The sequence below is a fragment of the Xenia sp. Carnegie-2017 genome, unplaced genomic scaffold, assembly GCF_021976095.1.
Source record: "Xenia sp. Carnegie-2017 unplaced genomic scaffold, XeniaSp_v1 HiC_scaffold_20, whole genome shotgun sequence".
NCBI lineage: Eukaryota > Metazoa > Cnidaria > Anthozoa > Malacalcyonacea > Xeniidae > Xenia > Xenia sp. Carnegie-2017.
The window spans coordinates 9,568,157-9,582,035 of NW_025813483.1; the positions used below are offsets into that span (position 1 = coordinate 9,568,157).

Sequence of the window (13,879 nt, forward strand, 5' to 3'; positions counted from 1 at the left end):
ATGGATGGACCTGTAGCAGTTAGTATACGGCATATTTTGGTTTTGTTTGTTGTCATTTTTGAACCAACATCAGTCGAGTCAGAATACTTTGTCCGCACATGCAAGACGAGTAGCGGTAAAACGTTTTCCGGCTGGTAAGTCTTTCAATGTGATTACTATCACAAAAGCTCTGGCCACATCACATGAGAATCAATTATGTATTACAATTTGGAAACGTCCTGTTTCCTTAGTTTTTTTTATTTTCAAAAAATATACAGTAAATTTTTCTAATGTTTCGAAGTACATTACTCACATTCATCATAGAATTGAGCATGATTTTGTAAGAATTCTCTTTTAGTTGTTTAATTGTACGACATTTTGTTGCATTTTGTCAATGACTCATTAGATATTTGTCCTAGTTACTCAATTTGCTAGCAACATGTTTTTGCAATTTGTATTATTTTGCTAGAGGATAGTATTTACACTCTTAGTGTTTTAAAACAAAGCTGCTGGCTGCATATTTGACCAACGTGCATTATATCATGTAGCCATTAGCATGTCATGTCAAGTTTTGATTCTAAGTACCTTTTGTGTATCTTTGGGATACAATGAACATGAAATGGCCCAAAGTATTCTGCATGTAAGTGCAATTATAGGACTCCTTGTGTTGGTCTTCAAAGTACAAGTGTGCTAGCTCAGAAAATGAAGAAAATAGCTGGAAATTTATCTTCAAACTGATAGCTTATTTATTTATTTATTTATGCATATTCCTAACCGTCTGGTTTTGTATAATTGCACACATTTATTTTAAGACTTTATAGAGTGAAATGCTATTGGTTGACAAATTGTTGTTGATTTGCATTTTGCCACCGTTTATGGTCATTCATGTATTAAAGTCCTCATATTCACTTTAAAATGGCCACTTGTGTCTGCTGAATGAAATGGCACTCTAGCTGCCTTATATATTTGAAGCGCATGTATATATAGTTCATTTAATGAATTTGAAAAATGGCTGTTTTTTGTTGGCATCAAGTTTTGCCAACATTGAAAGTGACTTTTACCACTCAAGAATTACAAGCATAATCAACTATCTATTGTTATTTTTTTGTGAGATGTAATATAATCGCCTGCTTATTTGAAATATTAAGTTACTCATGCTTTACCTGGAATATGGAAAGCTTGCAAAATGCGTGGCCAAGATCAAAGTTGAGAATTTATGTTTTGCACAGCAGGCACAAATGACTGTAAATTTTTTTGCTAAAGGAAGCAAGGAAACTGCCATGACATTTTGTGCTTTAAGATGTCAAAATTGGGACATTTCACCTATTAACAATTAATGTGACATGAACAAAACAGACTGTTTATTAATGAAATACAAATATGTTTGCTGCTGCCCCATAATGACTGAATCTTTGACATTGAAACTATCTGTGAATTGTTGCTTTTTTTCCTTATGACGAAATATCAATACCACTGTCAATTTATCATCATGTCGACTTCATGCAAAATTTGTTTTAAACTTTGTCCAAACTTCCTCGATTCTTCTAACTTTATCAATGACTGTAATTCATGAAAATTGTGCAGAATATCGCAGGGATTTGTGAATGTATGCTGAATCACATTTGTCATAGATGCATGTGCGTTACATCTTTATAGGGACTGGGTGGTGACAAATGAGCAGAAAGAAACTTACTTCATCAATATATGTGGCCATGCCAAGTGTTCGACTCAACAAAAGAACATAGCGATTTGCAAAAAAACATCAAGTGGCACAACAGAGAATTATGGTTTGAGCATTACAGGCTCCATACCCACTGTTAAGCTGAATGGAGGAAGTGGTTTTTTTGTCAATTATACTGGAGATGAAAAGCTAGCTGCAAAGGAAAGTTGCAAACGCAGATCACTTTTCATTGTGACAAAATACTGGTAAGACTAAATGCTTCCAGGGGTTAATTTACAGTGTGTGGGGTTTGAGCACCGCTCCGAGCATTAGCTACAGGAGGTGCAGGAGTGGAGCTAATTTCCTTATGAAATATTAATGCTCCAAGCAATCAAGTGAAAGGAAATGTAATTTTTGTTTAATGGAGCACATTATCATAAAATGTCTCTCGATCATGGTATAAGAGTAGGAGAATTAAACACAAAAAGTCCGATCTGGTATTGCTTCGTCCACAAAGTAGGCAGCAAAATCTAATTCAAACCTGAACCTCCTCTCGGCCCACACCTAGCTTACCCAACAAAATCATGCTGGATAATTTTCTTCCCAGAATGCTCGAAACAATGTTAACAGTTTCACGTCTATTTCAAAGAGTGTCGCTCTCGGAGTGTGTTCGGTTCTGCATTTTCCGAAAGTGTTCGTTTTGTTAAAAAAATTTTAGTGTTTCGTGTATTTTCAATGGCTTGTAACCAGTCAGAAGTTTGGTCCCGCTATTTAAAACCTTGGGTGCTATCTCATTCGTAGAAACAATAGATTTCTGAAGAAGTAAATACTATTAATGATCTGAAATGCTCGACGAAACATGAGGGTTTTCTTTGACGCTGTATGATAAACTTTGTGGCAATCAAGTGGAATTACCGTATTTTAGGGTGTACAACCCGCGAGTTTTTTCTTAGTTATGACGTGATTACCGTATTTTATGGTGTACAACCCGCGAGTTTTTTCTTAGTTATGACCAGAATCATCGCTGCTGATACGTCGGTGTGGATAATTTATTAAATTATTTTGATCTTTTTCCAATTTAACGTTTTTTTTGTTCTTGTCAATGTGATGTGGGTTTTACGCCAGAAAATACGGCAGTTATTTTGTTAATTACATAAGATCTTCATTAGCAATCGTTAAAACTTTCCATTTTCGAGAGACATTTTTGTGTTATTATGAACGCTTTGGGCGTTTGATAAATTATAGCTGTGTGTGTGTGTGTGGGGTGTTGGGCGTTAAATAGATATGAAGCGTTTGATAGACTGAGGTCACTTTAATGTGAACAAATTAAAAGCAAAACTAGGAGAAAAATACGGTTTCTGAGCCCAATGGACAACCCGCTGTATTGATATTATTATTATCATCGTAATGTGGTTAGTAGAAAGGGACTCGCCTTGAGGGGAATGTTTATTAGATACCGGGCGTTTATTGGACGGGTGATGTTTAGTTGATCATCTATATTTATACTTCTGGGGATTGTTGCACGAAGGCTATGATTTGAACAGGGCAATCAATGAAATATAATATTCGTTCAAGAATTACAAAGTTTCAAAATCGTAGAGAAAAAATAACTACCCTTTCACAAGTTTGAAAAATTTACTATTCCACGGATAACGCTATCCAAGCTTCGTGCAACCGCTCCCTGCTATGTATATCTTCGTGTTTAAAAATAAAAGTTTCTCCGGATTTTTTAAATAATTTTATTGAGCTTTCGACTCGTTGCTTCGAACCTTCATCAGAATGAGGAAATTATCTATTTACACTTGCTTTTAGGCTCGAAGCAACGAGTCGAAAGCTCAATAAAATAATTAAAAAAATGCGGAGAAACTTTTATTTTTAAACAATATAATGCCTGGATTACCAATCTTTAAGCATATATCATTGTGTGCATATGTGCATACATGCGCCGTGTCCGGGGAGGAAACAATGCGCAAATATGGTAAATGGTAATAAAAAAGAAGAATGTCTATTGAGATGAGCTTTCCATTTTATGTGTTGACTAGGGTTCACCCGAACTCGTTGATGACAATGGATGTGTTTTGAATATCGAGTTTTTTACGAAGGAAGCTTGTGAAGGCAAGAAGGATGCTGTGACCGAAATACCTTGCGTTGCATACAATCCCAATGATAACAATAAAACAGATCTCTCGCCTTTGATTAAGGTCTCAGGTTTGTCAGCCACTGTGTTGTTTGTTGCTAATTTTCGATGCGGTAGAAAAGTAGAGGGTGCATGGAGTCTAGTTCCGAGTGGAGTATATATGGAATCAGGTTTTAGCATGAGACCACTCCCGATGAAGACATTAAACTGGAGTTCTAAAGAACTGAGTTTTAACGTCGGGTCATTCTTGATGAAGACACTAGACTAGAGTATATAGACAATCGAGTTTCAATATCAGATCACTTCTGATGAAAACACGACTGGAGTTCTAAAGAACTAAGTTTTAACATCAGGTTATTCTTGATGAAGACACTAGACTAGAGTGTTTAAACAACTGATTGTAAACATCAGATCACTCTTGATGAAAACGCCACACTGGAGTACATAAGGACTGGAGTTACATCACTCGTTTTAAACACAAAACACTAGACATTGGCATACTTTTAATTCTAGGTGGTCATAGAGTATCGAGCGATGTTTGGGGTGTAGAAATGTACATTAACGTTTGCCGTGACATAACGTTCAATGCACAAGTTCCTGAGAACGCTTGTTCCCCTGGTAGCTCGTCTGCTTGTCGCACAGCCATCTCAAAATCCGTTGGAAGGATCACGAAAGATACGAAGCTTGCTTATGTTGATGGTAAATTGAAACTTGTTTACAATACGAGCGATGCCAGCCGTGGTTGCCCAAACGGTGTTGTCACTGAAATTGTATTCATTTGCAATCGAGAATTTTCAGCAGTAAGTATGAAGCATTGAACAAAGATAGATGCTAAATAAAATTTGTCGAATGATTCATGAAAGACAAGCATACGGTCGACTTTTTTGAACTCTCCCCTCCCACGTAAACGATACAGGTTGTCTAGGTGTTGGACGTTGTTTTTTTCTCCTCGGCAGTCGAATGCTTTGGGAAATACTGTCAAGGAGAAACATAATCTGTATAAAATGACGATAAGAAAAAACTAGTGCAAGGAAGAAAATGCCAAAACATATAACTATTTCATATTTTATTTTACTTCAATGACACGAAGTTCACGAATAGCATCTTTGGCAATGAAGCCGATCATGACGAGGGAGTCGGGGGTCTTTATAATTCGATGGGGGCCCTTCCCAAACCGCAAATGTCCAATGCGGCTAGTGACTTGATTTTTTAGTGAGTACGCATTCCCATCTAAGGTCTACGTTTGGAAAAAGAGCAAAATGCCGTTTCTTCTTTCGCAAATTAATGCGTTGCCCAGAGATTTCTTTTTATGTAAATGACATTCCTTGACTTCATCTTATGAAGACAGGCTTTCTTTCCCCCCGTTTGCTTTAAAATGAATTCAACCGGCTGGTTAGATTTCTTAATAGTTTAGTAAACACATTTGCTAGTTTATGAAGCACACATGATGCTCGGCTACCTACTATCAGTGTCTTAGCCAAATGTTAAGCGCTATATTCAGCGTGAGCTCATATACAGTTTTTGCCAGTTTGGGTTGGATGTGCGTAGTAACTCCCCCTCCGCTCTTATCTTTGCCAAGATTCAGAGCAGGGGGGAGACTCTATGCTCATTAGACCAAATACAGAAAAAAATTTGCACGTATGGATGACCACACTTGCTATATTTTATATTGTTTACCACAGGGTGGCACCGGTCCCGTTCTGATCTCAAACGTTACTGCATCAACGCCAGTCTGCGTGTATGAGATCATCTGGAGAACTGGTCATGCTTGTCCCAATAATGATATCATCACTGACGAATGCAAATTCAGCAATGGCGAAGTAAGCTTTGATCTCACGAAACTGGAGAAACCATTTAAAGAATACAGCTATCAAGTACTCTCGAAGAAATATGAGTACAGGATCAAAGTATGCCGTAATGGACAAGCTTGTGGTAAGAATTTTTGTTGAATCGCCTTTATGAAATATCATGAAAGCATATGTTCCTGTGATGTCAGTCAAAGTGCCTATATCATTGTAAGGCAAATAACTTCTTTATCTAGTTAAATCGATTTTAAGAACATTTGCGATATATTTGACAAGTCGAAAACTTTACCTTCATGGGTTTTTGTGTCTTAGGGGTAAGTGACTCCGCACAGGATGTGTCGTAAAGAGAACACGTGCACGCAAAGAGGAGAACCGGGCATTTTTAGACACAGCTTTCATTATATTGAACCAAGCTGTCATAGCAAATCTTTTTTAAAAACCGAAAAAAATTTAAGATGCCGCAGAGTTGTATTGTTAGACGACATCGTTTCAGCGAATAATCAGTGGAACTCTGTTTTCTCCTTTTCACGTCACATCTGATGCAAAGTCACCTACTTCTAGTTCTAGGGCTCACAAAGCCCTCAAGGATATAACTTTCGACTAATCCAATATATTGCAAATGTTGTTAAAGTCGATTTGACCATCTAAAGAAGTTATTTCCCTAATCCTGACGTAGGCACTTCAATAGTTATTTTATACCTTAGATGTATGGTATAATTACGATTTTTGCTACTCTTTAGGTAGTGCAAAGACTGTTCTCGTTCTGTCTTGTTCATTCATCAGTACATACATTGACACACGTTATCTTAGTTTATATTTTAGGTAGTGTAAAGACTGTTCTCGTTCTATATTGTTCATTCATCACTACCTACACTGACACACGTTATCTTAGTTTATATTCTGGGTAGTGTAGAGACTGTTCTTGTATCAAAATCTTTTCTCGCAAGACAATTTCAGAAAGTAAAGAATGAAGTATATTACGACAAACAGGGACATCTTGCAAACTTAAGATATGAGTAATGTGGAAAAAAAACGAGACGCAGTATTATTCAATTGGTGATGTGGCGACTCTATTTTGGTCCGGTTTCATAATGATTCCGAAGCAGAATCGAAATATTACCAATTGAATAATTGCTCTCGTCCTGCTTTTTGATCGACCTCACATCTTGAATTTGCAAAACGTCTTTCAGTCTTTTTCGGAGTTTGTTTCATCGTCATGTTCTTGTTTCCCCGTGATTTCTTTTCGTGCATAACTGCGCGCATTGTTATGTGTTTTATGTTATTGGTTAATTGGGGCGGACTATACACTGTACTAAATTTGTTTTATGCATAACCTGTTGTAACCGTACAAACTCGTCGTGGAAATGAATCAGATAGTTTGCTTTTATTAGAAGTTAGTGAGAAAAGGGGCTCTTTATATTTTCACCGTGGATTGATTCATTATTAACGAGTTTCAATTCGTAAATAGAAATTGAAAATTTAGTGTCATGAAAATGGTTATGATCACCATAATTTGCTATATGATTGAGTTTGCATTTTAGCTTTAAAAGCACACAGGTAGCTGAATGCACACGAAAACTGCTATATATTCATTTTCACTTAATATGTATAAATGATTATAAACAGTTTGCATATCCCCATTGACAGCAAACAATAAAATCATAAGCGAAATATTCCTGCTTTAGAAAGTGAGATGATAATTTTCGATTTTGTTGTCTTTATACACTGCTACGTGAATGTGCCATAAGCAATAACATAAAACACATAACCAATAACAATATCCGTTCCTACTCTTTCAGGTGACGATGTTGAAGGAAAAAGGACTGCAGTGTGTCAATTCGACAACAAAACAGGAGCTGCCGTGTCATGTGGGAGTGCCAAAGACCCCAGCATACGTTATGCGGACGGAGTACTTACTCTCGTGTACAAAGGAGGAAAGCCATGTAGCAGCTCCATACGTCGTCGAACCATCATCACCTTTCGATGCGACGCGAGCGTCGACGTAGGCGAGCCGACTTTCGTCGAAGAAAGTCATTGTTATTACTATTTCGAGTGGAAGACGCGTCACGTGTGCCCGTCGCGGAAGCCCGGTGTCTGTTCGGTTATCTCGAAAGATGGCAATACCTACGACTTATCCGTTCTCACAATAGTGGACGATAGTCCGTGGCTGGCGCTCAATGAACGCTCCCGCGCCGTAGGAAGTATTTTTCTTATTAACGTTTGTGCGCCCTTACCCAAGATAAAGTATCGTGAATGTGAAGGAGCTGCAGCATGCGAGGTATTTATGTCTTTTTACCCGATTTAATAACTGCTGTTTGTTGGTGGTTTTTTGTCACGTGGACAAATATAGTTGAAACGTGTGCACTGAAGAATTTAATCACGTTAGTAGCTACTTAAAATTTTTCCAGATAAGGTCTCGGAGACAATAGAATGTGACACGCTTTAAGTGCAGTTGTACTGAGAGTGTATACGAATTAAACTTACAACATTGCATCATTTCTGATGAAGACACTAGACTGGAGTATAGAGCAACTCATGTTTCAACATCAGATCACTCCTGATAAAGACACCTGACCGGAGAATATAAGAACTCAAGTTTCAACATCAAATCACCCCTTATGAAAAAATTAGACTAGAATATATACTCAAGTTTCATCATCAGATCTTTACTGATGAAGAAATTACACCACAGTATATACCTAAGAACTCAACTTTTAACACCAGACCACTCTTGATGAGGAAATTAGTGTAGAGTATATAAGGACTTAAGCTTCAACATCACTCCTGATGAAGACATTAGACTGGAGAATAGAAGAACTCGAGTTTCAACACCATATGACTTCTTATGAAAGACTTTTACCAGAGCATGTGTTGACGTCCCGTCTGATCTTTAGATAAAGAACAACAAAGCGACACCAATAGGAAATTATATCAATGGTCCCGATCCAGAAACTTTACAGCTCGTGTACAATGCCGGCAAATGTCCACATATTGCTGGCAAGAATTTAACGACTACAATAAAATTTCTCTGCAAGATTGGGGACTTGCAGAGTCCACCCGAGCTCGAATCGAAATCCTGGAACGGATGTGAATATGTTTTTACTTGGAAAACAGGTCGGTATATTTTGATTTCGAAATTTGTGCATGTCGATTTTATTTTTGCGAGATAAAGGCAATGGAGGTATTTGGCAACGTCTCCAGATGATGACGTGCTGTTATTTTTACGGTTATTTAAATTGTTTGAACCATTTTATGTAACCTCAACGTTGCAAATCACAAATCAACGCGTTTCGTGTATCAAAATAATGCAAAAATTTCACAATCAGTTGATAAGTATACCGGTCGTCAGACGTCATATAAGACATCTGTGTACGTAAATTTTCGTTCGACCAGCCAAAAATAACACGTGACCGACTACTTTTTGCCTCGGCCGGTCGTTTGTCAGTCTTAATGATAAAATTATTTGCAGCCCTGCCGCTAATCTGCAAAATCACGTGCGAACTGGCTAACACTGAACTGTGCAAGTTAAATGCATCTGGTCGTCGTTTTTAGAATCGACTAAAGACATTGGCAAATCATTTTTTAAAAGTAACCGAAGTAAAGTTTTCCTTCCAAGAAAAAACCAAAAGCGAGCCACGCAGCTCTAACCTGTTGAGTTCTCTGTCATCTAACATTGCTTATGTTAACATTACTAAATATTCCACTGAATATTTCAGCTTAAAAAAGTATTGCGTTCCGTTCACGCTCTTTTATCATGAAAACACACCAACTACGAAATAAATTTCATGTTGAAGTTCAAGCTTTAGCAGGACTGAAAATCGTTTTGTTAAGTAAACTGACAATTGACGATTGACGTTGTCTTTTGAAAAGTACACTTGCTTTTCTTCACAATATGTTTTTTTATTTTTTGTCATGTCTCTTCGTTTACTACGGCGGTCATAATGTATACGTATTATATAAGGGTTTTTTCAGTGCTACAGGTCTGCACTCTGATTGGTAGATATTTTCAGTTCTATATTTTGATTGGTGGATTCTGATTCCTTAACTCCTTGAAGCACGGGGGCTGTTCCGTGCATTTTTGTCAATGTTTCTTTTGCTTCGTTATTCAACTTAAAATTACTCTGTTCTCAGTAGTGTTTTTTTTGAATCGAAAATCAAGTTCAACGTAGCTAATTCTGTTTTTAAAAATAATCCTTGGACATTCACCTTGTAGCGCAATTTCCTTTTATGCCATGTTTCTATTTTCATGAAGTGTTTCGCACGCAATGGAGTCAGAGATTAGAATCGTTTGGGATGTTTAAGGATACGTAATAATTCCGTTTGGATCATTATGAATAAAGTATAAAAATGGCATCACTTGTCTATTGTAATTTTTCCCTATAGCGGCCGCCTGTCGTTTACATGTGATAAGTGGTGTTGGATGTACATTGGAGGATACTGTCACCGGTAATGTTTACGATCTTACGCCTTTGGCTGCGGGTGGTGCTTTTTATAACATCACCAAAGGTGGATTTAAGTACAACATCAAGGTATGAAAAATTTGTTTATATGTATGTAATGTATTTTTTCTTTTAAAATAGAAACTAAGATGTCATGGTGTAACTAACGTGTGTCAGTGTAGTTAGTGATGAATGAACAACAAAGAACGATAACAGTCTTTACTATACCAAAAATATAAACTAAGATAACGTGTGTCAGTGTAGGTAGGGATGAATGAACTAGAGAGAACGAGAAATGTCTTTATACTACTTAAAATATAAACTAAGATAATGTTTGTCAATGTAGGTAGTGAGGAAGGGACGGGGCGGGTGGCTGAATGGTTAATTGCGTGAGCTGTAAGCCAGACGGCGCGGGTTCAATCCCGGCTCGTGGCACATCTGGCAATGTGTCTGTAAACCTACCCGGGTTGACCAAAGCCATGTGAGGGAAATTTGGTAGAGGAAACTATGTCCTCGGATGGACTGTATCTGCATCTGCAATGTTGCAGCCTTGTCACACTGTGTGTCACGCTGATATCAGCGTTGTAGTTGCGTGAAAGGTACGAGTGATTGTAGTCTGGTCAGCTGCCTTCACTATAATTTAAGTAACCAGGATGTTCCACTTTGTGGAACCCTCATACGTCGAAATCGACGGAGTCCATTATTATAGGTAGTGAGGAATGAACAACAAGATGAGCAGTCTTTTCGTTACCAAACATATAAACTAATAGCCTTTTATACTCCAAATTATTTTCTTCATCACGAGTAATGTGATGTTGAAACTTAGTTTTATAACATTTTTTGATTTTATCTGGATTGATTTGATGGTTGAAGATCGGTTTTCAAACAACAGCCTAATTTTTTTTATGGTAAGCGAATAAAAATTAGTTTTTCTTTTTCATCCCATCTTTCAAGGTGTGCAATAAGAATGGTTTGGACAAATCTATATGTGGTAATAAGGTTTCAGTCGGAGTTTGTCAAAAATCACTAAAAAAAGATGGTAAAGTTTTGAATGCCGGCCAAGTTCACGACAATCTCTACTACTATGATGGCGTGTTAAAGATGAAGTTTGTCGGTGGTGATCAATGCAGCCTTAAAACGAAACCAAATCGCATGTCTTACATCACGTTCTTTTGCGATGAAAACGCTGGTCGAGGCAATCCTGTATTCATCCGCGAAACTTACTGCACATATTATTTTGCTTGGTACACAAAATACGCGTGTCCTCTGAAGGTAAGAGTATTGTTACGTGTTCGTATGTGTTGATAGTCAGTTTGGTGGGGTCTTGAGACGAACTGTTGATGTTATGTTGACTAACGTTTCAACAACCTTAGCGATGGCCATTTTGAGCAACCTTAGTTTGAGTCAAAGGAATTGATCGACTCTGACGATGACTACCGTTACTAAACTTGTCGAAACGTCAGTCCACACCATTCGCAGCAGCCTTCTAGGGACTCTGCTAACCTGGACGGTCTACATCCACAAACATGTAGAAATTTAATTTGATTTGAAGATTTTTACTTTTCATAAATGGTAGCGCGTCTGCTAAGCGAACGAAAATTCGCGTTAAGGTGGTTTTAACTCAAATGTCGAGGTAGAGCGTTTGTATCTACCTGTATTTGAACAAGGTTTATGATAAGTGCGAAGAAAAATGCAGTAAAATACCCTACACGGAATACTCGCCATGCTTGCTACGTATTTTATAATTGATCCAATCCGAAAACCAGAGACTTTCTCGTGATTACAAATTTAAAAATTGTTTTAAAAATAGCCTATACCATGGTGAATGGTGGTAAAAGATAATTCTTACACGATAGTTCTTAAAAGAACTGTTTGAATCCAGACCACTTACCCAACAATTGTAAAAAAAACTGTTTCTAAAGCTGAAAGACACTATGCTTCTGCTAAATGAGAGCTTCAGATCATGTAATATTTATAATGTTACGAAAAAGTTAAAGTCATCTCTAATTTGAGAGATGACGCTTAAAACGTGTACTCGCTCGGTGAAAGGATTACGTGTTTAATTTATCTCTGTTTTAAGCGTCATCTCTCAATTTTAGGGATCACTTTAGCTTTTTGGTAACATTATAAATATTGCGTGATTTTGATGCTCTCCTTTAGCAGACGTTGACACTTGGCGAGTGGTCTGCCGAAATGTATGGTGTCTTTCAGCTTTGCAAATAATTCTTTTAGAATTGTTGGGTTAGTGTTGTAGTTTTAAACTGTTCTTTTAACTAAGAACTATTGTGTTATTATCATTTACCATTCACCATGGTATTTGCTTTTTTTCAAATCCGAAAACTCATGCTTGCAGGATCACACCATTATGATCAAACTTACCATATCCAAATTGGCGGGCATTTTTTTGTGTATCCCAGAATTGATTTTCTTCGTAATTTTGGCGATTGCTGTGGGAAAACTGTTTATTTTTACAACGGACCGCCAAAAATGTTTCTTAGCCTATCAATGCACACGATTTCACATGAAGTGACATTTACCATTCTTAACACGTGATGATCACGATTAACGAATGAAATAAAATTTTAACGGTCCCTCGACCTCATTCGGTTAACAACGATTTACATTTTCAGTCTATTGAATGCATCGTGAAAAACGACGAAGGAAACGTGTACGACCTGTCTCCATTGGTAAAGACAAAGAACAACTGGCTAGTGATATCCAAAGACGAACAGACCCAATACTTCATCAACGTTTGTCGCGTGTTGCATCGCAATAAAGCAGTGACCGAGTGTCCAGCTGAAAGTGCCGTCTGCCAAATAAAAGCCAATAAAAAAGCAACAAATATAGGTACAACGATTACTGTGTCATTGTTTTACGTGGTTTCGTAATTAATAGGAATTTCCGCACCTGTTCTTTCGATGTTACTCCTTTCAAAAACTTCCTATGTAAGCTAGTCCATTCGATTTTTGATACCATCCATTTGATAGCAATTTTTCCATACAACTTCTTTCGATTTACCTATTTACTTATTGATAGTAATCTTTCCATACAACTTCTTTCGATTTACCAATTTACTTTATAATACATTTTTGACAACACACTTCTCTCAATGAGTATCGGATCTAGCATTCGTCAAAATAATTTATAGCTCCTCAATTTAAGATGCAAAGTACTTTCGGACAAAGACTGTTGGTTTTGAATTTCTAAAGAATATAATTTGAATAGAATATAACGCCAATGTACTTGTCTCTAATGTGGTTAGAAATGCAAATATTTTCTAAAATGTGCTATGATTTTATATTGTCGTGCTCTAGATCCGCCACTGCTCTCGATGATTTTTTTTCATTTTACACCTTTTGATACTTCATCCCTTGATACCATTCCTTTCGTTATGAATGGACACATGATGATTCTTTGGACATTACTGCTTCTTTGGACATTACTGTTTCTTTTGACATTACTGTTTCTTTGGACATTACCGTTTCTTCGGACATTACTGTTTCTTCGGACATTACTGCTTTTGATATTTTTTGTTTTGATAGCGAAGGTATGTGATATGTAAGAACGATGAGGCTTTCTTTTTTATTTTAGGTAGCCTTGTCTCGCCTTTAACTGTTACACCCAAAGGATTGCCCGTACTGCAATATCAAAATAGTAAATACGGATCAATTATAACGTTTTTGTGTGATAAACGGGGTAAGGTAAGGATGTCATTTGATATTCGTGGACATTTTGTCAAAGAAACGTACGTAATAACTTTTCATAATGCTTAAATTATCTGCTAATTGAACACTTAAAACTTGTTTGAGTTCAAATTAAAATATAATCTAATAATCTATAATCTACAATGACGAGAACA

General features: G+C 37.0%; 1 protein-coding gene across 1 annotated transcript in view; it reads left to right on the forward strand.

Moving 5' to 3' along the window:
- LOC124441653 (cation-independent mannose-6-phosphate receptor-like) overlaps positions 1–13,879 on the forward strand; it is a 23,810-nt gene continuing 9,931 nt past the window's right edge. The window contains exons 1-12 of the mRNA XM_046992118.1: positions 1–134; positions 1,636–1,766; positions 1,850–1,905; positions 3,682–3,847; positions 4,290–4,576; positions 5,459–5,708; positions 7,381–7,859; positions 8,476–8,695; positions 9,965–10,110; positions 10,975–11,292; positions 12,651–12,867; positions 13,612–13,721. Of these exons, the coding sequence (XP_046848074.1) occupies positions 1–134; positions 1,636–1,766; positions 1,850–1,905; positions 3,682–3,847; positions 4,290–4,576; positions 5,459–5,708; positions 7,381–7,859; positions 8,476–8,695; positions 9,965–10,110; positions 10,975–11,292; positions 12,651–12,867; positions 13,612–13,721 (2,514 nt within the window). The remainder of the gene's footprint in view (positions 135–1,635; positions 1,767–1,849; positions 1,906–3,681; positions 3,848–4,289; positions 4,577–5,458; positions 5,709–7,380; positions 7,860–8,475; positions 8,696–9,964; positions 10,111–10,974; positions 11,293–12,650; positions 12,868–13,611; positions 13,722–13,879) is intronic.